The 24,313-nt window shown below is 36.5% G+C and overlaps 1 protein-coding gene across 1 annotated transcript; it reads left to right on the top strand.

Moving 5' to 3' along the window:
* Positions 1-2,982: 2,982 nt before the first annotated feature.
* Positions 2,983-4,917, top strand: LOC308438647 (uncharacterized protein; the record flags this gene model as incomplete). The annotated part of the gene is made up of 1 exon (XM_080940127.1): positions 2,983-4,917. One exon carries the CDS (start codon positions 2,983-2,985, stop codon positions 4,915-4,917), a length of 1,935 nt encoding a protein of 644 aa, XP_080796253.1.
* Between the last annotated feature and the right edge of the window lie 19,396 nt (positions 4,918-24,313).

Raw genomic sequence — 24,313 nt, 5'->3', positions numbered from 1 at the left:
TCTTTAACTTTAGCCTGAAATAGAACTTTACCTGTGTTCCGAACTCTGTCTCTAGGGTAAACGGAACAGATCAGTCAGTATAAACAAATGAATCCAGGGGCTAAGGTTCAGCTGAGTGGGGTCTTGCTCATTTACTGAGGAATGCAATACATGTCATTTTCCTTTTCCAGATGAAGACTTGGTGAGGTAGTAGTGTAATGAAATGAGCTGTGTCTAGAATATTGAGCTAATTTCTGACATTCATCTTCACTGACCACGTTATGGTACAGCAAGTTAGCTTTAATTTAAATCTTTGAAAACAGGTTCTTCAAAGGTGGAAGTCTGCCATGGAATAATGTAAGGGAATCCTGCAGCAGGTACACATAAAGTTTGTCCATGAAGTCAATGGCCATAGTGGTAAGGAGTTTGTTGTCTTCTTAACTCATAAATGATCTTTGAGATCTGTTCTACACACTGCTTTTTAATATGGATTATTGCCTACCATGTTTCTTGCCAGGCTCTCTTCCAACAACTAATTGATTACCTCCAATATTTTCTCTTACAGACCATACTTTACACACATTGTTTTTGAGAGGATTTGGGTACTTGAATTTTGGGAGAAGGCAGATCTGCTTTGTGATGGCCACATCTAGTGACTATATAATTCCAGAATGATATTTACTTTAAATAGGTTGTAGATATATTCATCATTTTTAGTGACAGCTAAAAAGACACCTTATGTTTCATGTGCTGCAGTTTCACTTTGGTTTATTTTAATCTAGGTTTCTTTTTATTGGCTATAGTTGGATGTTATTATAATTCTAAGTCTGATTATTTACATATTTTACACATTTTTGAAAGATATTAGCTCTTAGCTCTTTCACAACTGCCTTTATTCATTTCCATTTTAAACCTTCTCATTTTATTTTCTTTCTCTTCATTTTCCAGTTTGTCTTTTCTGCCTCTCTTTGTGCAGTCTGAGTAATGGGTTTGGAGTACTTCTGTGTATGACAATAACTTTCTTTAGCTGTGCATATATTATTTGATCCATTTAGATTTTCAATTTTTATCATTTTTATTTCTCTTAATCTTATTTGACTGTGTTTCACATCCTCCTGGACATACACACATACACACGCGCACACACGCACACACACACACACACACACACACACACACACATTCTCAAAACATTTTGATCTTTTGAAGTGTGTCTAGTTCATGTACTTTCTGATTTCATTAGAAGCCAAGTTTGTTGGCCATTTTTTTTCCTGTAGGCTTATTTTCACAAGAGCCCATTTCTTCATTGTTGGTGGAGGAATTAGTTGGTGGGGCTCTTTGCTTGTGGTGATACCAGTAGTTGAAGCAAAGTCTTTCCACATCCTAACAAGTGCTCTAGGGACACTAGGTGCTCTGTATTTTAAATTTGGGGACATGATTTCAGCTAAATTGATTTAGATAGCCTAGAACTCCTCCGTAGCCCAAGCAGGACTTGAACATGTGATTCTCCTTCCTTGGCCAATTATGTATTGCAGTATTGCATCAAGTTTGTTAACTGATTTTTAGTTATGAATTCATTTATAGGACATTTTTATGAGATTTGAGTTTCTGTTCTGAGATCCTGGGAGAATTTGTTTGCCTTTATCTATACTAGAGTCACTGTAACATTAAAATTAATAGTCCTATAGCAACTTTCAGAAACATGTCACTTGATATTAATCTACAAATATGCTAACTTATTTCTAGTTATAAGTTGTTATTCTGATTCCTTGGGATGATATTTTTAAAACTAATCTTCTTGAAGATACCAACATTTGTATACACAGACTGAAGATGGTGTCTTGTGTTGAATGTTCACCTCAAAACCATCTATCTATTCATTGACCCCTGTCATTTGGAGCTGTCAGTTCTGACAATCCAAACTGAAGCTAGAGATCACTAGAGAGGTATGGCCTTCTCTGGATCTCAATATGCTTTTAGACATTTTACTTCTGAGAATTTTTCTCATATTCATCCACATAAATGTATATGATAGAGGTATAATTTGTTATTCCTAGTGTAAATATATTGCTTCTAATTGCACTTAGGTAATAGCACTAGAATGAAATGATTGGTATCTAAGAACCCAAACTGGGTTCCATAGAACTCAACATTCTTTTCCTTTAACCTCTCTAGTGCCAGCATAACAAGTTAAAGCCACTATGTCCAACTCTCCAAGAATTTACAATGTATTCTATATTTCTGTATTTCAGTTAACAATGTGTTGAGTCATCCACTTTTCTTGGTAAGAAGTCTCCTCACTTCACTTCAATGGATGCCTAATATTAAAGTACAATAAGCAGAACAGCATTCACTCACCACATCTCTCATTGCTTTACATTTAGGTTGTTTTCAGTTTTTATCACAATTGAAACTGTCAATATGTGTGACATTTTATATATCTAAATTAAAACCTTATCGCTAGATCATCAGGTCAAATTGTCAGTCGGTTTATTTTTTTAAAAAAATATATTCTGAGACTATAACATAATTATATAATTTCCATTTTTTGTCACATGTGCTCCTTCTCCTTGCTCTCTTTCAAATTCATGATTCTTTTCCCTTGAGTTGTTAGTGTGTGTGAGAAAAGGGGAGGCATTCCTAAATAAAAAAATATAACTTGCTCAATCTGTATATTACTTGTATGAATACATTTTCAGGAATAATGTTTATTTTTTTGAATTTGCCTTTCAGAGCTTGAAAAAACTAAACTGAGAAAGAAACAATCCCAAAATGTCTGTACCTTCGCTCTTTATATTTACTATGTATGCTGTACATGTTACCAAGAATCTGAGAAAAAGTTTGCCTCCTAACATTGTTCCAGCATTAATTCCAGAGTGGGCATATTATGAACATAATCACTGAGTACTTTTAATAGTTATTTTTCATGCTAGATGAGAAACTGATTTGAAGCTAGTTTTTTTTTCCCTCACATTGACTTATGAACTATAATGTGCTAAACCAATGGCAATAGAGCTTTCATCTAAGTGTGAGAGCCCTAGCTGTTTGGAAGGTGGTCAGAGTGGGTCTGACTGGTATTGCTCTTCCAGAAAGAGAGGTAATGGCTGTTCATACTCAAGATTAAGTAAGAAATCCACACTCTCTCCCATCATGCAACGCTTTCTTTCTCAGTGTTGTTCTAACGAGCTGGAGAACATTAACAAAGAAGACTTCACATTTCTTACTTCAGAGGAGGAAGGTTCTGTGGACTTCTCTCAGACACAAAATCTCAGCCAGACATCAAAGAAGACCACACCATTTCGAGAGCTGACTATCCAAGAACTACTGAGCAAGTTTGGAGACATTGGGAAGCTTCCACCACATTTTGTGTCCTTGAGCCGTTTTAAAGATCATGTGGTTGTGAAGTTTAGAAGAGCTCTGTACTATTCTGGAATATGGGTAAAATATGTCCAGGGTTCTGGAATGAAAAGGCACTTTTCAGCTCATTATTTTAAAAGAAATCCCAGTAGCCTGCACAGGTTGATTCCCTGGCTGAAATGGGAACTCGTAGCTGTCTGTGGACACTATGGCTACACAGTGCAGAATATTCTGACTGCCATTCTCCATCACATGACAAAATTTAACTTGGACAGTGAACCTTTTACTCACTTACTGGAGCCTTATCTCCACCAGTACACCCAGCACTTTCTGCATGAGTTCATCAGTTTTGTTTATTCATCTTACAACATGGAGACCTATGACTGCAATGCCATCTATCAGTGTCCTGTTTCAACATGGATGAAGAAGAAGACCATTGTTTCAGCTCCAGCCTTGTCTTTGCCAGAGGATCTCTCCTTTACGGTATCTCAACAAGGCATGAAGGAGCCCAAGAGGAACTGGAATAAGACTAGGCAGAGTTTGAAACAGTTTCCAAAGGGCCATTCCTCAAAAAATCCCCAAATCTCAACAACCCATCAGAAAACAGCAAACAAACACCATGTTTTGACCAAAGATGAGTGGGGATCAGATGATTTCAAAGATGTAGTTTGTACTAATTCACTGGATTGGGCTTATGTCAGGGAAGGCAGGCCAGACACAGAGTGTTTTAGAAATGACAACCAAGAGAAAAAGTCAGAAAGCACAAAGCTGCTTCATGGTCATGTCCAGGATCTAAAGAGGCATGAAAGAAGCTCACACACCTATAGAACATTGGTGGATTCTAAGCAGACACCCCCAAGAAAGTACAATATAAGGGAAGCAAATGTTTTGAATCCTGGCCAACAGGTACATTATCAGAAAAAAGAAGGAGAACAAAAAAAGCTTGAAGAATGTTCATTAAAGGCTTTTCAAGGGTTAACCAGAGAAAGAGCCTTGATGAACACCAAATCCAGAGAGTGTAATCATTCTTTTCATTGTATCTCAGAAAAGAGCACCTCCCCTACTAGAAATGATAAGATGCTGGCTTCTATTAGAAAAAAGACGAAAAGGTGTAGCCGATCCTCCCAATGTGTAGAAGTTGATTCACACCACAGTAGAAGAACCCAAAGACAATGTAGTCCCAGGACATCCAGATCCAAATCCTGGAGTGTCAGATCTAGAAAGCAATCCATGAGCAGAGGTCAGAGTAATCTCTATCTGAGGAAAAGTCACAGAAGCAAGAACTATGGGCTGTCAAAAAGAAATGCTCATGGCTGTGAATCAACCTACAGGGTGGCATCTTTGAGCCTAGTCCACCGTGTCCAGCTTTGTTTTTCAGATGGAAAGAGTTGTAAATGCATGTCTACAGGTAAAGGTGAATCTCAAACTGGAGGACACTGTGACAGTCTCTCATGCCTACAGACTAAGAAATGTCAGGCTCTATGTAACCATGATATGAAGGGGACACATCCAGTAGGTAGAGTTAAAAGAATCAGAACACGTAGGCACAAAAAACCCAAACAGCAGTGTGTGGGTACATAAACCACAGCCAGGTTCAGTGATGACTTGGAAAATCTCAGTGATAAAGCCAAATGAATTGTTATTCTGAATGTATGACTTCCTGCAAAAAGTAAATTTTAGAAAGAAAGTAATTCAAGACTTTAGAACCTTCTAGCCAAGAATGAATCTAAAATAGATATAATTAGAAGCATAAAGATCTAAGTGGTTTTGAAAAGGAAATTAGTCTACTTAACCACCAAGACTCATTGAAAGTATGGATTTAATGTGAAGTTTATGAAAACATTTATCATAGCACTTTATAACTAGAACAAAATACCTAATGACTAAGTTCAAAACTCTTTTTTGGAACCAATATACATTATTAAATTATTCATGTATGTAAATAATATTTTTGTCATTTTTTTTTGTAAATGAGAGATTTACTAAAAAAAAAAAATCAACCAATTCCTTCAAGCTCTTCTCTGACCTCCACAAGTATGTCACAGCATGTGCATTTCCCAAAAATACTATACTAATAATAGAAATACAGGTTACTTAACAAATTTACACATATTAAGTATGCTGTTAAATATGCTGTTGTGTCTCTGTGTGTGTATCTGTGTGTTTGGTATCATATTTTAGAACTAGCAAAATTAGTTCAGACTAATGTTCTAACTAGTAGAACTAGTGTGACTAGAAAATATGATAGGACTATTGTCTACAACATTCACCTATCAACATATGTATAGTCAGTCACAGGTTAGCCACTGGGATTTTAAATCCAGTTAAATAAACTCTAGTATTTTTACAGTCCCCCCTCTACAACCTGACATGTAGGTATTTTAAGGGATCTGGTTAAGTAATTCTGATACTTCACTCACAGAAGCCAGGTGACTACTCCTAGAAAAGCTATTCAAAGTATTTTGCCCTTGGGCACAAGATTGATGAGTCCAGTAGTGATCAAACTATTCTTGTATGTCCCAGAAGTTTACAGACCATTCTGAGATAAGAGATTCTTCCTCCCTGGTGGCTAATGGTGGGAGCTAAAGCTTGGACACTATCAGTAGCTATATTTGTGAGTTTGTGAAAAAAAATGAGTTTAAGGTGAAGGCGCGGAATCTAACAGAGTAAAGCCAGATAAATCATAAGGAGAGGGTATTGGAAGCAGAACTCTGCCTTTTGAACTTGATTCATCTTCCCAGCTTTAAAGTGCTTTTTTAATTCTAAAATTTCACTAAGTTCTGGTGAGGCAGTGCTGCGCATCTTTGTGTTTGTTTCTGAAACTGGGATTGTAATAGAGTTATGTATAGGTGTGTGGCACGAAGAACACAGTGTGAGCTGAAACTGGGATTGTTATAGAGTTATGCATAGGTGTGTGGCATGAAGAACACAGTGTGTGCAGGGGCCTTATGGGGAAGGTTTTCAATGTCTCTTGTGTAGTGTGAAGATTTAGAAATTTGCCAGGTGAATTTGTTGGCAAGAGCTACCAAGAAATAGAAGTGATTTTAAGAAAAAGAAATAAATCGAAGTCTAGAGCTTCCATGTCATGCCTTTGGAGATCCTGAGAGACACAGTGAAAAGACAGGCTGATGTCAAACTGTAAAAGGAGTGAAATCATATTTCTGACTCCAGTGCTACCAGTTGCTCACTAAACTCCTAGAGATAGTACAGTATTCTAAATGCAAATGTATTGGCTTTGGAAAGTTTTTTTCATAATCATAGAAAATGTGCACAAGAGACATTTTATCCTAATGTATGTTTATTCATTACCATTACTATACTTCCAGTTTTTTCCCCTTTAACTGTACACTTCCACTAAGTCACATAACCATGAGCTGACCAGTCACTGCTATCAGGAACACATACAAGGCACTGAAACTGGGAACAGGGAACCAATTACAGTGGTACAGCACATCCCTATTTAACTGTAGTTCATTTGGCAAAATGTAAGTTTATGAGTCAGCAACATGGTTTCCTGCTTGGACAAGATGGTATCTAGTGTTTTTAGGCAGATGAATGTATGTTCTCAAAGAAACAAGGCTTCTTTGATGATTTAGAGAGAGTGTATTTGTGAGCATGTGTAGGCACAGAGAGAGAGAGAGAGAGAGAGAGAGAGAGAGAGAGAGAGAGAGAGAGAGAGAGAGAGAGAGAGAGAGAGAAAGGGGAGGGAGAGGAGGGGTAGAGGGGAAGGAGAGAGGGAAGGGGGAAAAAGGGAGAGAGAGACAGACAGAGACAGACAGAGAAAACATGAGGGATGCAGAGATGTAACGCATTGACACCCTCCCCCTCAAAAAAGCAGAACAAAGCATTAAAATAAAAACAAAATTACACGTTAAACAGGAAGATGAACCAAGTAAAAACAAGACCAAGCCCTGCTCCCAAGACCCTTTCCATACACTCGAGTGTATCTCTGCTCACTTTCTTCTCCTCAGCTTCTTCACAAACATACTTGTTTAGGAGGCTTGTTTCAGTCTACATCTTATTGATGAAGAAAGCAACTCAGTATTACACTTACAGTATAACCTGCAGCCCCAGAGGCCCCAACTTCAGGATCAATTACCTTAATTTACAGTTGACAAGACTTACTTTCTTGTGGTTTATTTTTTTCACTTATCCATGTCTTGTACCTTGTGAAAAACACAGCCACAAAGACTGTCATTTTATTTGGTCACATATGAGGTGGCTTTAATTATGCTTGTGCTTTCAATAAGGAAAAATGAGTTTCAGGGAGATTATATCACTACAAACAGCAGAGCTGAGACAGAAATGTAGGTCTAATTGCACATGTTTTGTGTTTTTATAACTTATTATGGTTGACTGAGTTTTTCATATCTAACCTAGACATAGTTAGGATCCTTAACATCTAGTCTTCTCCACGGCTGAGAATACATTTTCATTTACAATACGGAATGCTGGCATACCTTGTAAGTGAAGGTTCTAAGGGGTCACTTCTGTTTATCTGTGAGAATAAAAACCAATCCCTCACTCCCAAATCCACTCTCTGTTGACCTTTTGATGTTAATGGCTTCATCTGTGTTATCTGGGAGGAGGGAGGTGACTGACTTTTAATTCACATGCTTCAGTTTACAAGCATCTTCTGTGACTCCCTGGGTCAGGTGCAAAGTTGCTTTTCTCTCTGACCTTGACTCTCCAATGCTCATGGTGCAGTTGCTTCTTGAGGCATAGGTCACCTTTCTAATGAAAAGCAGGTAAACAGAAATGAGGTGTTGAAGAAAAAAAAGCCATTGGCAAGTGCTAATATAGAAAATAAAAGACTGAATACTTTTGTCTTTTGGTGCATGTATTTTATTTTTTTAATTAAACAACTTTATTTTTAAAAAGAGATAAATGTACAGATGTCAAAAGCATTTTTTGCACAGAACTATATGAATATATATTTTTGTCAGTACTTGATTTTTTTTAAAGGTTTGAGAGTATGCATTGAAAACTTACTAATTACAATGAGAATAAAGTACATATAAAACAAAATGTAACATGGAAATAGTCAAAATTTTCTTGGTAAGTAAAGATTAAACATAATGATTTTTTAAATAACAAGGATTGCATTCCTAGCTCTTGAATTATTAATGATTTAAGATCTAGGTGTACCACACTATGAGAGGGGGCTATATAGTTATTTTTTTAAGAAGGACTGTGGCTTCCACATATTAGCCTTCCTTCTTTTTTAGCTTCGTATGGTCTGTGAGTTGTTTCTTGGGTATTCAGAGATTTCTGGAGCTAGTGTCTAATTATCAGTGACTGCATATTAGATCTGTTCTTTTGTGAATGGGTTACCTCACTCCAGATGATATGGATGATAATCTCTAGTTCCATTCATTTGCCTAGGAATTTTGTAAAGTCATTGTTTCTAATAGCTGAGTAGTACTCCATTGTGTAAATGTACCACAATTTCTGTATCTATTCCTCTACTGAAGGACATCTGTTTTCTTTCAAGCTTCTGGCTATTCTGAATAAGGCTGCTTATGAACATGATGGAGCATGTGTTCTTGTAAGACGTTGGAGCATTTTGGGAGTATATGCACAGAAGTAGAATAACTGGATCTTCAGGCAGTACTATGTCCAATTTTCTAAGGAAACTGCAGACTGATTTCCAGAGTGGTTGTACCAGATTACAACCCCACCAAAAGTGGAGGAGTGTTCCTCTTTCTCCGCATCTTCACCAGCATCTTCTCTCATCTGAGTTTTGATCTTAGCCAATCTGACTGGTATGAGTTGTTTTGATTTGCATTTCCCTGATGACTGGGGATGTTGAGCATTTTCTTAGTTGCTTCTCAGCCATTTGATATTCTTCAATTGAGAACTTTTTTGTTTAGCTCTGTACCCCATTTTTTAATAGGGTTGTTAGATTTTCTGGTGTCTAACTTCTTGAGTTCTTTGTATAATGATTTTTTATAAGAAACATAATGATTTTTCTTTTTTTTTTTTTTTTTTGCCTTTGTTTTTCTTGAACTTCATATAGTCTGTAAGTTGTTTCTGGAGTGTTCACAGCTTCCTGGGGTCAGTATCCAATTATCTGTGATGGCATATTATGTCTGTTCTTTTGAGACTAGGTTACCTCATTCAGGATGATATTCTCTAAATGTATTATTTATTTTCTTAAGAATTTTATAAAGTCATTGTTTCTGATAGCTGATTAGTATTCCATTGTGTAAATATACCACAATTTTGGTATCCATTCATCTACTGAAGGACATTTGTGTTCTTTTCAGCTTCTGGCTATTATAAATATAGTTGCTATGAACATTGTGGTGCATGTGTCTTTGTGGTATGCTGGAGTTTCTCTGGGGTATAAGACCAGAAGTGAAATAACTGGGTTTTCAGGTAGTACTATGTCTAATTTTCTGAGGAACCACCAGACTAATTTTCAGAGTGGTCATACCAGTTTACAAACCCAACAACAGTGGAGAAGTGTTCCTTTTTCTCTGCATCCTTGCCAGCATCTGCTGTCATCTGAATTTTTGATCTTAGCCATTATGACTGGTGTGAGGTAGAATCTCAGGGTCGTTTTGATTTGCATTTCCCTGATGGCTAAGGATGTTGAGCACTTCCTTAGATGTTTCTCAGTCATCCCATATTCCTCAATTGAGAACTTTTTGTTTAGCTCTGTACCCCATTTTTAATAGGGTTGTTAGATTCTCTGGTGTCTAACTTCTTGAGTTCTTTGTATACCTTGTATATTATGACTCTATCAGATGTGGTGTTGTAAAGATCTTTTCCTAATCTGTTGGTTGCTGTTTTGTTTTCTTGACAGTGTCCTTAGCCTTACAGAAACTTTGCAATGTCATTAAGTCCCATTTGTTGATATTTGATCTTAGAGCAGGAGCCGTTGGTGCTCTGTTCATGAAATTTTCTCTTATGCCTAAAGTTTTCCCTACTTTCTCTTCTAATAGTTTCAGTGTACCTGGTTTAATGTGAAGATCCTTGATTCACTTGCACTTGAGCTTTGTACAAGGAGATAAGAAAGGCTCTATTTTCATTCTTCTCCATGCTGAGTGCCATTTGGACCAACACCATTTGTTGAAGAGGCTGTCCTTTTTCCATTGAATGTTTACAGCTCCTTGGTCAAAAATCAGGTGACTATATACTTGAGGGCTCATTTCTGGATCTTTTATTCTATTCCATTGATCCATGTGTCTATCTCTTTACCAGTACCATGCAGTTTTTAACACTTGTTAAAGCCTTGTAACATAGCTTGAGATCATGGTGATTCCTTTAGATGTTTTCTTGTTGTTGAGGATGGATTTTGCTATTGTAGGTCTTTTGTTATTCCAGATGAAATTGCACATTGTTCTTTCCAACTCAATGAAGAATTGGGTTGAAATTCTGATGGGGATTGCATTGAATTTGTAAATAACTTTTGGTAAGATGGCCATTTCTAAAATGTTGATTCTTTCAATGCATAAGCATGGGAGATTTTTCCATTTTCTGAGATTTTCCTCGATTTCCTTCTTTAGAGGTTTGAACTTCTTGTCATACAGGTCCTTCACTTGCTTAATTAGAGTCACACCAAGGTATTTCCTAATACTTGTGACTATTGTGAAGGGTATCTTTTCACTAATTTCTTTCTTCTCATGTTTGTCCTTTGAGTAGAGGAAGACTACTGATTTGTTTGAGTTAATTTTATATCCAGCCACTTCGCTGAATTTGTTTATAATCTGTAGAAGTTCTCTGATGGAATTTTTGGGGTCACTTACATACACTATCATGTCATCTGCAAACAGTGATGTTTTTACTTCTTCCTTTCCAATTTGTATTCCTTTAATTTCCTTTTGCTGTCTAATTGCTCCAGCAAAGACTTCCAGTACAATATTAAATAGGTAGGGGGAGAGTGGGCAGCCTTGTCGAGTGTACCTAGTGAGATAACCATGTGTTTTTTTTTCTTTGAGTTTGTTTATATGGGGGAGTACATTGATGGATTTCCATATATTAACCTATCCTTGAATCTCAGGGATGAAGCCTACTTGATCATAATCAATGATCATTTTGATTTGTTCTTGGATTCAGTTTGCAAGGATTTTGTTGAGTTTTTTTGCATCAGTGTTCATAAGTGAGATTGGTCTGAAGTTCTATTTCCTTGTAGGGTCTTTGTGTGGTTTAGAAAGGAGGGTTATTGTGTCCTCGAAAAATGAGTTAAGTGGTGTTTCATCTGACTCTATTTTTTGGACTAGTTTGGAGAGTATTGGTATTAGGTCGTCAATAAATGTCTGATAGAATTCTGCACTGAACCCATCCCGACTTGGGCTTTTTTTTGGTTGGGAGGATTTTGATGACTGCTTATATTTCTTTAGGTGTTATGGGATTATTTAGATGGTTTACCTGGTCCTGGTTAAACTTTGGTATCTGGTACCTGTCTAGAAATTCATCCATTTCCTCCAGATTTTCCAGCTTTGTTGAGCATAGGCTTTTGTAGTAGGATCTGATGATTTCTTAAATTTCCTCAGTTTCAGTCGTTATTTCTCCACTTTCCATTCTGATTTTGTTAATTTGGATACTCTCTCTTTGCCCTCTAGTTAGTCTGGCTAAGGGTTTATCAATCTTTTAAATTTTCTCAAAGAACCAGCTCTTGGTTTTGTTGATTCTTTGGATGGTTCTTTTTGTTTTTATTTGGTCTATTTCTGCCCTAAATTTGATTATTTCTTGCCATCTACTTCTCTTGGGTGTATCTGCTTCCTTTTGTTCTAGAGGTTTCAACTGTGCTGTCAAGTTGCTATTGTATGCTCTCTCCATTTTCTTTTTGGAAGCACCCAGAGCTATGAGTTTTCCTCTCAGTACTGCTTTAATTGCATCCCATAGGTTTGGGTATGTTGTGTTTTTATTTTCATTAAATTCTACACAATCCTTAATTTCTTTCTTTATTACTTCGTTGACCATGCTATTGTTTAATAGAGTATTGTTTAGTTTCTATATGTATATGGACTTTTTGTTGTCTTTGTTGTTATTAAAAACCAGCATTAGACCATGGTGATATGATAGGATGCACAGGAGTATTTCAATCTTCTTATATCTATTGAGGCTCAATTTGTGATTAAATGGTCAATTTTTGAGAAGGTGCCATGAGGTGTTTAGAAAAAGGTGTATTCTTTTGTTTTAGGATAAAATGTTCCATAGATGTCTATTAATTCCAATTGGTTCATAACCTCTGCTGGTTCCACTGTGTCCTTGTTCAGTTTCTGTTTCCATGATCTGTCCATTGATGAGAATGGGGTGTTGAGGTCTTCCCCTATTATTGTGTGGGGTGCAATGTATTTTTTGAACTTTAGTAGGGTTTCTTTTATGAATATGGGTACTCTTGTGTTTGGAGCATATATGTTATGGATTGAAAGTTCCTTCTGACAAATTTTCCCTCTAATGAGTAAAAAGCGTCCTTCCTTATTTTTTTTGGTAACTTTTGGTTGAAATCTACTTTATTCGATATTAAAATGCCTATTCCAGCTTTTCTTGGGGCCATTTGTTTGGAAGGTTTTTCTCCAGCCTTTTACTCAGAGGTAGTGTCTGTCATTGTCTCTGAATTGAGTTTCCTGCATCCAGTAAAATGCTAGATCCTGTTTATGTATCTAGTCTGATAGTCTCTGTTTGTTTATTGCGAATTGAGTCTACTTACATTAACAGATTTTAAAGAATAGTGATTGTTGTTTCCTGTTACTTTTGTTGTTAGAGGTAGAATTCAGTTTGTGCATCTTCTTTTGTTTTTGTTGCATGGTTGTTTTCTTCTTTTTCCAAGAGTTCAGTTCCCTTCCTTGTATTGGGTTTTCCATTTATTATTTTTTGTTGGGCTCAATTTGCTGTCAGTATTGCGTAAATTTGATTTTGTCCTGGAATATCTTGGTCTCTACATATATGGTAATTGAGAGTTTTGCTGGATATAGTAACCTGGGTTGGCATTTGTGTTCTGTTAGAGTCTGTATCATGTCTTTCCAGAATTTCTAGCTTTCATAGTCTCTGAGAGTCAGGTATGATTCTGATTGGTTTGCCTTTATATGTTACATGTCCCTTGCTGTGAGCCGGAAAGGACCCTTTTCTAGAGAACACTCTGCTATCTCCTCTCTGAGAACTACTGTTGTGATCTCTCCAGAACTATGTATCAGGCTCACCTCTAGTCCAAGTGTAAGAGTGCGTGTGCAGCTGATCTGTGATCACTGTTTTTCCCGGACAGATCTCAAGTCCTGATGACAGAGATCCAACTCTCACTGTCTGGTGCATGTATTTTAGCTATCATGTATGTATTAATTTCCATGGCTGAAGCATTAGAAAAGCCTAATATTTGATCTTTACAGAACAAGTAGAATAAGCTCTCACCTGCTTTCCCTGACTCTAGGCTCTCTTTCTCCAGAAATACATACTATAATTTGTAATTGTATTATATATTATTTGATAATATAAGTTATTAGTTATTATATTATATATTATATATTGTATACTATGTTATATATTGTATGTTGTATATTGAATATTGTATATTAAATATTGCATATTATATATTATATCATGTATTGTGTATTATATGTTGTATATTATGTATTAATTATATATTATATTATATGTTATATGTTATATGTTAGATATTAGATATCAGATATTAGATATTTATTACATATTATACATTAGATATTCTACTAAAATTCCAATATATAATCTTATTCAAGTAACTTTATTCCTAGTTTCTCATCAGTACCCTATTGTGTGTGTGTGTGTGTGCATGCACACGCATATATAGATATATAAGCTTATGTCTACAAGGACTAATTTTTACCAATAGAATGCACTAGAAATGTCCTGCTTTAGACACATACCTCTCTCTCACAGTACTTAATCCAGGGTCTTCCATGTGAGAATTGTTTATACTTTATTATTGTGATGTATCATTTTAGATAAGTGCTCTGCAATCTAGTTTTTGCTTCAGTTAAATGAAATTGACTCAATCACTTTTGAACTGTGGAGCTGAGAACTCTTGGAACACTGATTGTTCTGTAACCCATGCCACAGACTTGAGTTCTGAATACATCCTGTCCTCTGTGCAGTATTTTTGGCTAGATCCATGCTTTACCAACATCCTGCCCTCTTTGTTCCCTTACTAAATCCTAGTAACCTGTTTACTGGCCTGTAGTAGAGTTTGAACTGTACAGCAATTTGTGAAGAATCTATGTTTTAAGATTTCAGTTCTGTAAGTTATAGAAATACACATTCACACACACACACACACACACACACACACACACACACATGAGAGCTCCAAGAAATACTGTGTATTTAAGAAATACTCAACGAAAGGGAGATAAAACCTGTAGAAACCATAGATAGACACTGCCCCCAGTTGAGGGATGGGGCCTCCCACCCACCACAAAAATATTAATGCAGAATTCTTCCTATCATAAGGAAGTTCTGGAACAAAGAGTGGAACAGAGACTAAAGGAAAGGCCATTCAGAGAGTGCCTCACTCAGGGATCCATCCCATATACAGTCACCAAACCCAGACTTAGCACCAAAACAAGCACTATTATGATGCTAAGAAGTGCTTGAAGACAGAAGCCTGGTATAGATGTCCCCTGAGAGGCTCTGCCAAAGCCTGACCAATATAAACATAGATACATCAGACTGAGGGTGGGGACCCCAGTAGAGTAGTTAGGGCAAGGACAGAAAGAGCTGAAGGATTTTACAACCCCATAGCAAGAACAATAATATCAACTAACCATACCCCACAGAGCTCACAGGGGCTAAACCAACCAAAGAGTACAGGTGGGGGAAACCCATAGCACCAGCTGAATATACAGCAGACAATATCTTTATACGGCATTAATGGGAGGTGAGCCCCTTGGCACTGTGGAGGCTCCATGACCCAGCATAGGGTAATGCTAGGGCACTGAGGTGGGAGTGGGTGGGTGGGTGGGAGAGCACCCTCACAGAGGCAGGGAGAGGGGAGAAGATAGGAGGTTTTCAGAGGGTACAACAAGAAGGGGGATAACACTTGAAATGTAAATAAACAAAATAACCAATAAAAATTTAAAATAAAATAAAGTAAAATGAAGGGAGATGCCCAGCATGTTTTCTGGAGAAGACTCTAACATAATTCATTATGAAAGCATCATCATTCTAACTAAAATCCTAATGAGGGGTTTAAAAAATGTTATTTGTTTTCAGTATTAAAACAAGAGCCTTGTACATAATTTTTAATTGTTCTAAAATTAAACTATAACTTTTATTCATTTTTCTTTAAAACGAAAACAAACAAAAAATGTGACTGATAATGAGGGAGCTCCCAGAAGTCAATTTGCAGGTGACCTTAGCTGAAGTGCACAATAGTGAGGATTTGGAGCCTGGAGACCACCTCCAGTAGCCAGACAGGACCTGCAGTGTAGTAATGGGGACACCAACCCACATACAAAATGTTTGACCCCAAATTGGTCCTGTCTAAACTAAATGCAGGAGTAAAGATGGAGCACAAACTGAAGGAAAAGCAGACCAGTGACCAACCCATTCTGAGAACCATCCCATGGACACCGGTCCCTCACACGATTAATGATGCTGTGTTGTGCTTGCAGACAGGAGCCTAGCATAGCAGTGCTCTGAGAGTTTCTGGCCGGGAGGTGAACACATTAGAACAAAATTTTTAGGCTGACTAACTGCAGATGCAACACATCAGTGGATTGTTCTTTTGCTGAACCCTGTAATGTTTTCCCAGTTAGTATTATGACAAGTTCTTGCCCATGCTGTACAGCCTTTCTTATTCCACGTTGATAAAATTACTTCCCATAAGAATGTAGAAACAGCTTTTATTCATTGTTCAAGGTTCCAACAATAAACAAGTGTACTATTCTAAATATGCTCACTCGAGGGAACAAATGTGTTCAACTGGGCTTACAGAACATAAGGGATTACATACAAGAGCACAGGTGTCCTCTGTCTCCAAAAATAACAGACTAGAAAATGTTTAACCAACAAGGATGATGGCTTTTCTGTAACCACATAGATGAAGACTCTTTCACTCATTTTACCTGGTTTCTAAATTTTAGTTTCTCATTGATGCTACCTACAATTGAGGCAGAATTGTATACATGGCTGATATGCAGTGTCTTGTAGTGACAATTTTGGAATTAAAAAATACAGAAATATTTTAAGAATATGGTTCTGTTTTAATCTCAGGTGTGGGATATGGTGTTACTTCACATTGTCCACAGCAGCTGACTATGACTTGCCTCGTGCTCTAGAAGAGGTACGATTTTACCAGCTGCAGATAGTATCTAAGATTGTGTCACATTTGTAATTCTGAGGATATAAAAATGTTAGGGCCCCATGTGATGTAGTGAGATGTAGGTTGATTGTTGTGAGTTGTAGTTTGATATGTAATCATGTACAAAAAGAGTCAAGATGAAGAGGAAATTAGATATCCTGACAACAAAGGTCAAACTTTCCCCCAAGGAACTTGAGGTCCCGACTCAGCAGAAAGAAGTCTAACAATGATGCCACTCTCTTTCCTCTCTATCATTTTTCTCTCCTATCTGTGTTAGGGAGTTGAAAGGATGGAAGAAAAGGACTGGAGAATGATGGAATAAAAAAATGATAAGTTTGTTCACCTAGAAGATATTTAAGTACAACTGCTCATTGTGGAAGGTCATTATTATTTTTATGTTGAATTTGTTTCTTCAAAAGTTCTTTGCTCCATTCATATTTTGAAAGCATATACTTTCTAGAATCCATCTTTTCTTTGAATGATTACATGATATTTTTCTATTTGTCAAGCTGTTAAAAGTGAAAAAAAATCACTCATTTTTTGTACAAACTTCTATAGTAATACTAATTGCCTATGTGACCGTCTTTGTCTTACACATGAAATCCTGTGTGCTTTCACATTGAGAATTGCTGCATAACAAAAATTCAGTGTCTGGGGGGACCTCACCTAAATCAGAATGTTCATTTTAGTATTTTCATGTGCATGTTATTTTTAAAGTATGTCCCAGAGTGTGTTGTATGTTAGCTTGTGTATATGCTTGTATGTCCTTGTGCACACATTCATGCACATACTGGTGCAGGTCAGACACTGATATTAGATGTCTTCCTCAATTATTGTCCGTTCTGGAGGCACAGTGTCTCCTTGAACCTGGAGCTCACAAATTCAGTGAGATTGGATGGGCAGTAAATTCCAAATATTTTCCTGTATCCACCCTTCCAATACCACCATGCCCATGTTTTTATGACTCTTGTTTTCCTGATTGCATGCCAAGTATATTCAAAGCACTTGAAAAAGTACTTAAACATTTATGTTATTAAACTCCAGCCTCCAAAGCAGGGAGGGTTAAAGAGGTACTAGCAATTGGACCTAGGGATTCATTTATTTTTTAAACACTAAATTATATCTCTAGCCCTAAAAATTTTTAAATTTAAGTCTTTTGTAGTATGACAATCAACTGATTATAATTAACAAGATTATAGGTTAAAATTTCAACAGATAAATTATGAATTTTGTTATTCTTCTTAATAACTTTAATGAGTACTTATAGGAAAAAATGAATAAATAATTTTTACATTATCTCTAAAAAAGAGATGAACCTTACTATAAATGGAGTATACATGAATGACTATATTAACACATGAATTGTATTATTTGCTTGAGAAATACACTGGGATTTTAAAAGACATTTAGGGCAGTGGTTCTCAACTTTCCTAATCCTGCAACCCTTTAATACAGTACTTCATGCTGTGGTGAACCCCAATAATAAAATTATTCCATTGCTACTTTATTTTTTATTAGGTACTCTCTGTATTTACACTTGAAATGTTATTCCCATTATACACCTCGCTCCTCTCCTCTTGTCTCCACAAATGTGCACATGCTCATAATCAAACTCTCCAACTCCAGTACCTTGGCATTCCCCAACATTGGGAAAACAAGCCCGCCGTGGACCAAAGGCCTATTCCCACATTAATGCAAGACACTGCTATTTTCAGCTACATATGCAACTGGAGTCATAGGTCTCACAAGGTGCTATTTTAGTTCCTGGGTCCACTGAAGGGTTTGGTTGATTGATAATGTTGTTCTTCTCCTGAGGTTGCAACCCCTTTCATCTCCTGCAGTCCTTTCTTTAGCACCTTTATTGGAGTCCCCATGTTCAGTCCAATGGTGAGCTGCAAGCTCACCTATATTCATATGATTATGGCTAAACCCCTGAGGAGGCATCTCTATCTGGTTCTGCAAGGAAGTACTTCTTGGCATCAGCAATAGTGTTTGGGGTAGGTGGCTGTATATGGGGTGGATCCCCAGGTGAAGCAGCCTCTGAATGATCTTTTCTGTTCCTCTATTTAACCTTGTATTTCCTCCTGTGAGTGTTTTGTTCTCCCTTCTAAGAAGAACTGAGGCATCTACATTTTGACCTTCATTCTTTTTGAGCTTCATAAGGTCTGTGAATGGTTTCTTGGGTATTCGGAGCTTTCAGTGGCTGGTATCTGCTTATCTTTTGTTACTGTGTTACCTAACTCAGGATAATATTCTCTAGTTCCATCCATTTGCTTAGGAATTTGATAAAGTCATTGTTTCTAACAGCTGAGCAGTACTCCACTGTGTAAATGTACCACAGTTTCTGTAATCATTCCTTGGTTGAAAGACATCTGGGTTCTTTCCACCTTCGGGCTATTTTAAACAAGGCTACTATAAACATGGTAGAGCTTGTATCCTTGTTAGGAGTTGGAGCATTTGGGGGGTATATGCCAAGGAGTGGAATAGCTGGATCTTCAGGTAGTACTATTCCAATATTCTGAGGAGACGCCAGATTGATTTTCAGAGTGGTTTTACCAGTTTACAAACCTACCAACAGTGGAGGAGTGTTCCTCTTTCTCCACATCCTCACCAGCATCTGCTCTCACCTGAGATTTTGATCTTAGCCATTCTGACTGTGTGAGGTGAAACCTCAGGGATGTTTTGATTTGCATTTCCCTGATGACAGGGGATGTTGAGCATTTCCTTGGGTGCTTCCCAACCATTTCATATTCCTCAGTTGAGAATTCTTTGTTGAGCTTTGTATCCAATTTTTAAAAGGATTGTTTTATTTTCTTGAGTCTAAATTCTTGAATTCCTTGTATATTTTGGATATTAGTCCTTTATCAGATGTAGGACAGGTAAAGATCCTTTCCAAATCTACTGGCTGCCATTTTGTCTAGTTAACAGTGTCCTTAGCCTTACAGAAGCTTTGCAGTTTCATGAGGTCCCATTTGTATATTCTTGATCTTAGAGCATAAGCTATTGGTGTTCAATTCAGGAAATTTCCCCCTATTACTATGCATTCTAAGCTCTTTCTCATGTTCTCTTCTAATAGTTTCAGTGTACCTGGTTTTATGTGGAAACCTTTGATCCACTTGGACGTGAGGTTTCTACAAGGAGATAAGAAAGGATTGATTTGCATTATTCTGCATGCTGACTGCCAGTTAAACAAACACATTTTGATTAGGCTGTCCTTTTTCCATGGAAAGTTTTTAACTTCTTTGTCAAAGATCAAGTGACCATATGTATGAGAGTTCATTTCTGGGACTTCTATTTTGTTCCATTGATCTACCTGCCTATCTCTGTACCAATACCATGCAGTTTTATTTTATTTTGTTTTGTTTTAATCACAATTGCTTTGTAATATAGCTTGAGGTCAGGGATGGTAATTCTCCTAGAAGTTTTCTGTTGTTGAGTATAGATTTTGCTAATCTGGAATTTTTGTTATTCCAGATGAATTTGCAAATTGCTCTTTCCAGCTCTATGAAGAATTGTGTTGGAATTCTGATGGGGATTGCATTGAATTTGTAGATTGCTTTTGGCAAAATGGCTATTTTTATAATAAAAATCTGTTGATCTTTCCAATCTATGAGCATGGGAGATCTTTCCATCTTCTGAGATCTTCTTCAATTTCCATCTTGAGAGACTAGAAGATTTTGTAATACAGATTTTTCACTTGCTTAGTTAGGATCATCCTAAGATATTTCACTTTGTTTATGACTAGTGTGAAAAATATTTTTTCACTAATTTCTTTCTCAGCATTTTCATTCTTTTAGTAGAAGAAGGCTACTGATTTGTTTGAGTTAATTTTATAACCACCAACTTTGCTGAAATTGTCTAACAACTGTAGGGATTCCTTGGTGGAATTTCTGGGAATATTTGACTTCTTTCTTTTTGACTTGTATCTCTTTGACTTCCCTTTGTTGTGTAATTGCTCTGGCCAGGACTTCCAGTACTATGTTGAATAGGTAAGGGAGAGTGGGCAGCCTTGTCTAGTCCCTGATTTTAGTAGGATTGCTTCAAGTTTCTCACTGTTTAGTTTGGGATATTGGCTACTAGTTTACTGTATATTGCTTTTATTATGTTTATGTATGAGCCTTGGATTCCTGCTCTTTCCAAGACTTTTAATACGAAAGGCTGTTTAATTTTGTCAAATGCTTTCTCAGCATCTAGTGAGATGATCAGTGTTTTTTTTTTTTTTTCCTTTGAGTTTGTTTATATGGTGGATTACATAGATGGATTACATTGATGAATTTTTGTATACTGAAACATCCCTGCATCTCATGGTTGAAGCCTACTTGATCATGGTGAATGATCTTTGTGGTGTGTACTTGAATTTGGTTCACAAAAATTTTATTGAGAATTTTTGCATCAATATTTATGAGGAAAGTTGGTCTGAAGTTCTCTTTCTGTATAAGGTCATTGTGTGGTTTAGGTATGAGCATAACTGTGGCTTCAAAGAATGAATTGGGTCGTGTTCCCTCTATTTTTATTTTGTGAAACAGGTTGGACAGTATTGGTATTAGGTCTTCTATGAAAATCTGATAGATTTCTGCACTAAACCCATCTTGTCCTGGGCTTTTTGTGGTTGGAAGGTTTTGTTCACTGCTTCTATTTCTTTAAGTTATATGGGACACTTTAGATGGTTTATCTGATCCTGATTTAACTTTGGTATCTGATATCCATCAAGAAATTTGTTCATTTCCTCTGGACTTTCCAGTTTTGTTGAGTATAGGCTTTTGTAATAGTATCTGATGATTTCTTGGATTTCCTCAGGTTTGTTGTTATGTCTATCTCTTCATTTCTGATTTTGTTAATTATGATACTTTCTTTGTGCCCTCCAGTTAGTCTTTAATTTCTTTCATCTTTAACTTCTTTCATCTTTAATTTCTTTCTTTTTTTTTTCTTTGACCTTGCTATTGTTCAGCTTCCAAAGCCCATTGTGTATATGGGCTTTTTGTTGTCTTTGTTGTTATTAAGAACTAGCCATGGTGATCTAATAATGTGCATGGGAATATTTCATCTTCTTATATCTATTGAGGTATATTTTGTGGCTGACTATATGATCGATTTTGGAAAAGGTGCCATGAGGTCCTAAGAAAAAGGTGTATTTTTTTGTTTTAGGATGAAATGTTCTGTATATGTCTATTAATTCCAATTGTTCATAACCTCTGCTAGTTTCAATGCATCTCTGTTCAGTTTCTGCTTCCATGATCTGTCCATTGATGAGAGTGGAATGTTGAAGTCTCCCACTATTTTTGTCTGTGGTGCAATATATGCTTTGAGCTTTATTAGTATTTCTTTTATTAATGTGGGTGACCTTGTATTTGGAGCATAGATGTTCAGGACTGAGAGTTATCTTAATATATTTTTCTGGTGATGAGTAAAACGTGTCTTTCCTCATCTTTTTTGATAAATTTTGGTTGAAATTCTATTATATTCAATATTAGAATGTCTTCTCCTTTTTGTTTCTTGGGACCCTTTACTTGGAAGTATTTTTCTCTGCCTTTTACTCTGAGGTAGTGTCTGTTTTTGTCTATGAGATGAGTGTCCTGTATGCAACAAACTGTTTGATCCTGGTTGATAGTTTATGCCTTCTTATTGGAGAATTAAGTCCATTTATATTAAGAGATATTAACAAATTTTTATTTTTGTTTTCTGTTATTTTTGTTGTTTGAGGTAGAATTATGTTTGTGTGCTTTTCTTTTTTGTTTTATTTTTATTGAAGAACTTTATTTTCAAAAAACAAAGATAAATGTACAAGTTTTAAGCATTTTTACATAAATGTACACAAATACAATTGTGTCAGTGCTTGCCTTTTTTTTTAAAGGATTAATACTCTGCATTAAAGTCTTACTATTTACAATGAGCAAAAAGTACATGTAAAACAGGGTGTAACACGGAATTAGTCAACATGTTCTTGGTGTGTAAAGATTTAGCATGACTTTTTTGTTGTTTTGTTTTGTTTTGTTTTGTTTTTATGAACTTCACACAGTCTATGAGTTGCTTCTGGGGCAGTCCAAGCCTCTGGGAATAGCATCCCACTATAAGTGACTGCATATTATGTCTGTTCTTTTATGACTGGGTTATCTCACTCAGGATGATATTCTCTAGATGCAGCCATTTTGTTAAGAATTTGGTTAAGTCATTGTTTCTGATGGCTGAGTAGTATTCCATTGTGTAATGTACCATAATTTTTGTATCCTTTCATCTACTGAAGGACATCTGGGTTCTTTCCAGCTTCTGGCTATTATAAATAGAGCTGCTATGAACATTGTGGTGCATGTATCTTTGTTGTATATTAAAGTGTCTCTGGGGTATATTCCCAGAAGCAGACTAGCTGGATCTTCAGGTAGTACTATGTCCAATTTTCTGAGGAATCACCAGACTGATTTCCAGAGTGGTTGTATCACTTTACAACCCCACCAACAGTGGAGGAGTGTTCCTTTTTCTCCACAATTTCTCCAGCATCTGTTGTCATCTGAGTTTTGGATCTTGGCCAATCTGACTGGTGTGAGGTGGAATCTCAGGGTTGTTTTAATTTGCATTTCCCTGATGGCTAAGGATGTCGAGCACTTCCTTAGATATTTATCAGCCATTTGATATTCCTCAATTGAGAACATTTTGTTTAGCTCTGTACTCCATTTTTTAATAGAGTGGTTTGATTCTCTGGTGTCTAGCTTTTTGAGTTCTTTGTATACCTTGGATATTAGGCCTCTATCTGATGTGGAGTTGGTAAAGATTTTTTTCCCATTCTGTTGGTTGCCCTTTTGTTTTCTTGACAAAGTCCTTAGCCTTACAGAAACTTTGCAATCTCAATAATTCCCATTTGTCAATCTTTGACTTTAGAGCTTGAGCCATTTGTGTTTTGTTGAGAGAATTTTCTCCTGTGCCTATGTGTTTTAAGGTTTTCTCTACTTTCTCAACCAATAGATTCAGTATATCTAGTTTAATGTGGAGATCATTGATTCACTCTCACTTGAGCTTTGTACAAGGAGATAAGAAAGGGAGTATTTTCATTTTTTTGCATGCTGAGTGCCAGTTGGACCAGCACCATTTGTTAAATAGACTGTCCTTTTTCCATTGAATGTTTACGGCATTTTTGTCAAAAATCAGGTGACTATATATGTGAGGGCTCATTTCTGGATATTCTATTCTATTCCATTGATCCACATGCCTATCTCTGTACCAGTACCATGCAGTTTTTACCACAATTGTCTTGTAATATAGTTTGAGATCATGGTGATTCCTTTAGATGTTTTCTTGTTGTTGAGGATGGATTTCGTTATTCTAGGTCTTTTGTTATTCCATATGAAATTGTACATTGATCTTTCTAAGTCAATGAAGAACTAGGTTGGAATTTTGATGGGGATTGCATTGAATCTGTAGATTGCTTTTGGTAGGATGGCCATTTTTAAAATGTTGATCCTTCCAATCCATGAGCATGGGAGATCTTTCAATTTTCTGAGAACTTCCTCTATTTCCTTCTTTAGAGGTTTGAAGTTCTTGTCATACAGGTCTTTCACTTGCTTAGTTAGAGTCACACCAAGGTATTTCATAGTTTTTGTAACTATTGTGAAGGGGATCTAGTCCCTAATTTCTTTCTCCACATGTTTGTCTTTTGAATATAGGAAGGCTAGTGATTAGTTGGAGTTAATTTTGTAACCATCC

This window comes from Micromys minutus (genome assembly GCF_963924665.1).
Source record: "Micromys minutus genome assembly, chromosome: 28".
Taxonomy (NCBI): Eukaryota; Metazoa; Chordata; class Mammalia; order Rodentia; family Muridae; genus Micromys; species Micromys minutus.
This window is presented reverse-complemented; position numbering and strand designations above follow the sequence as displayed.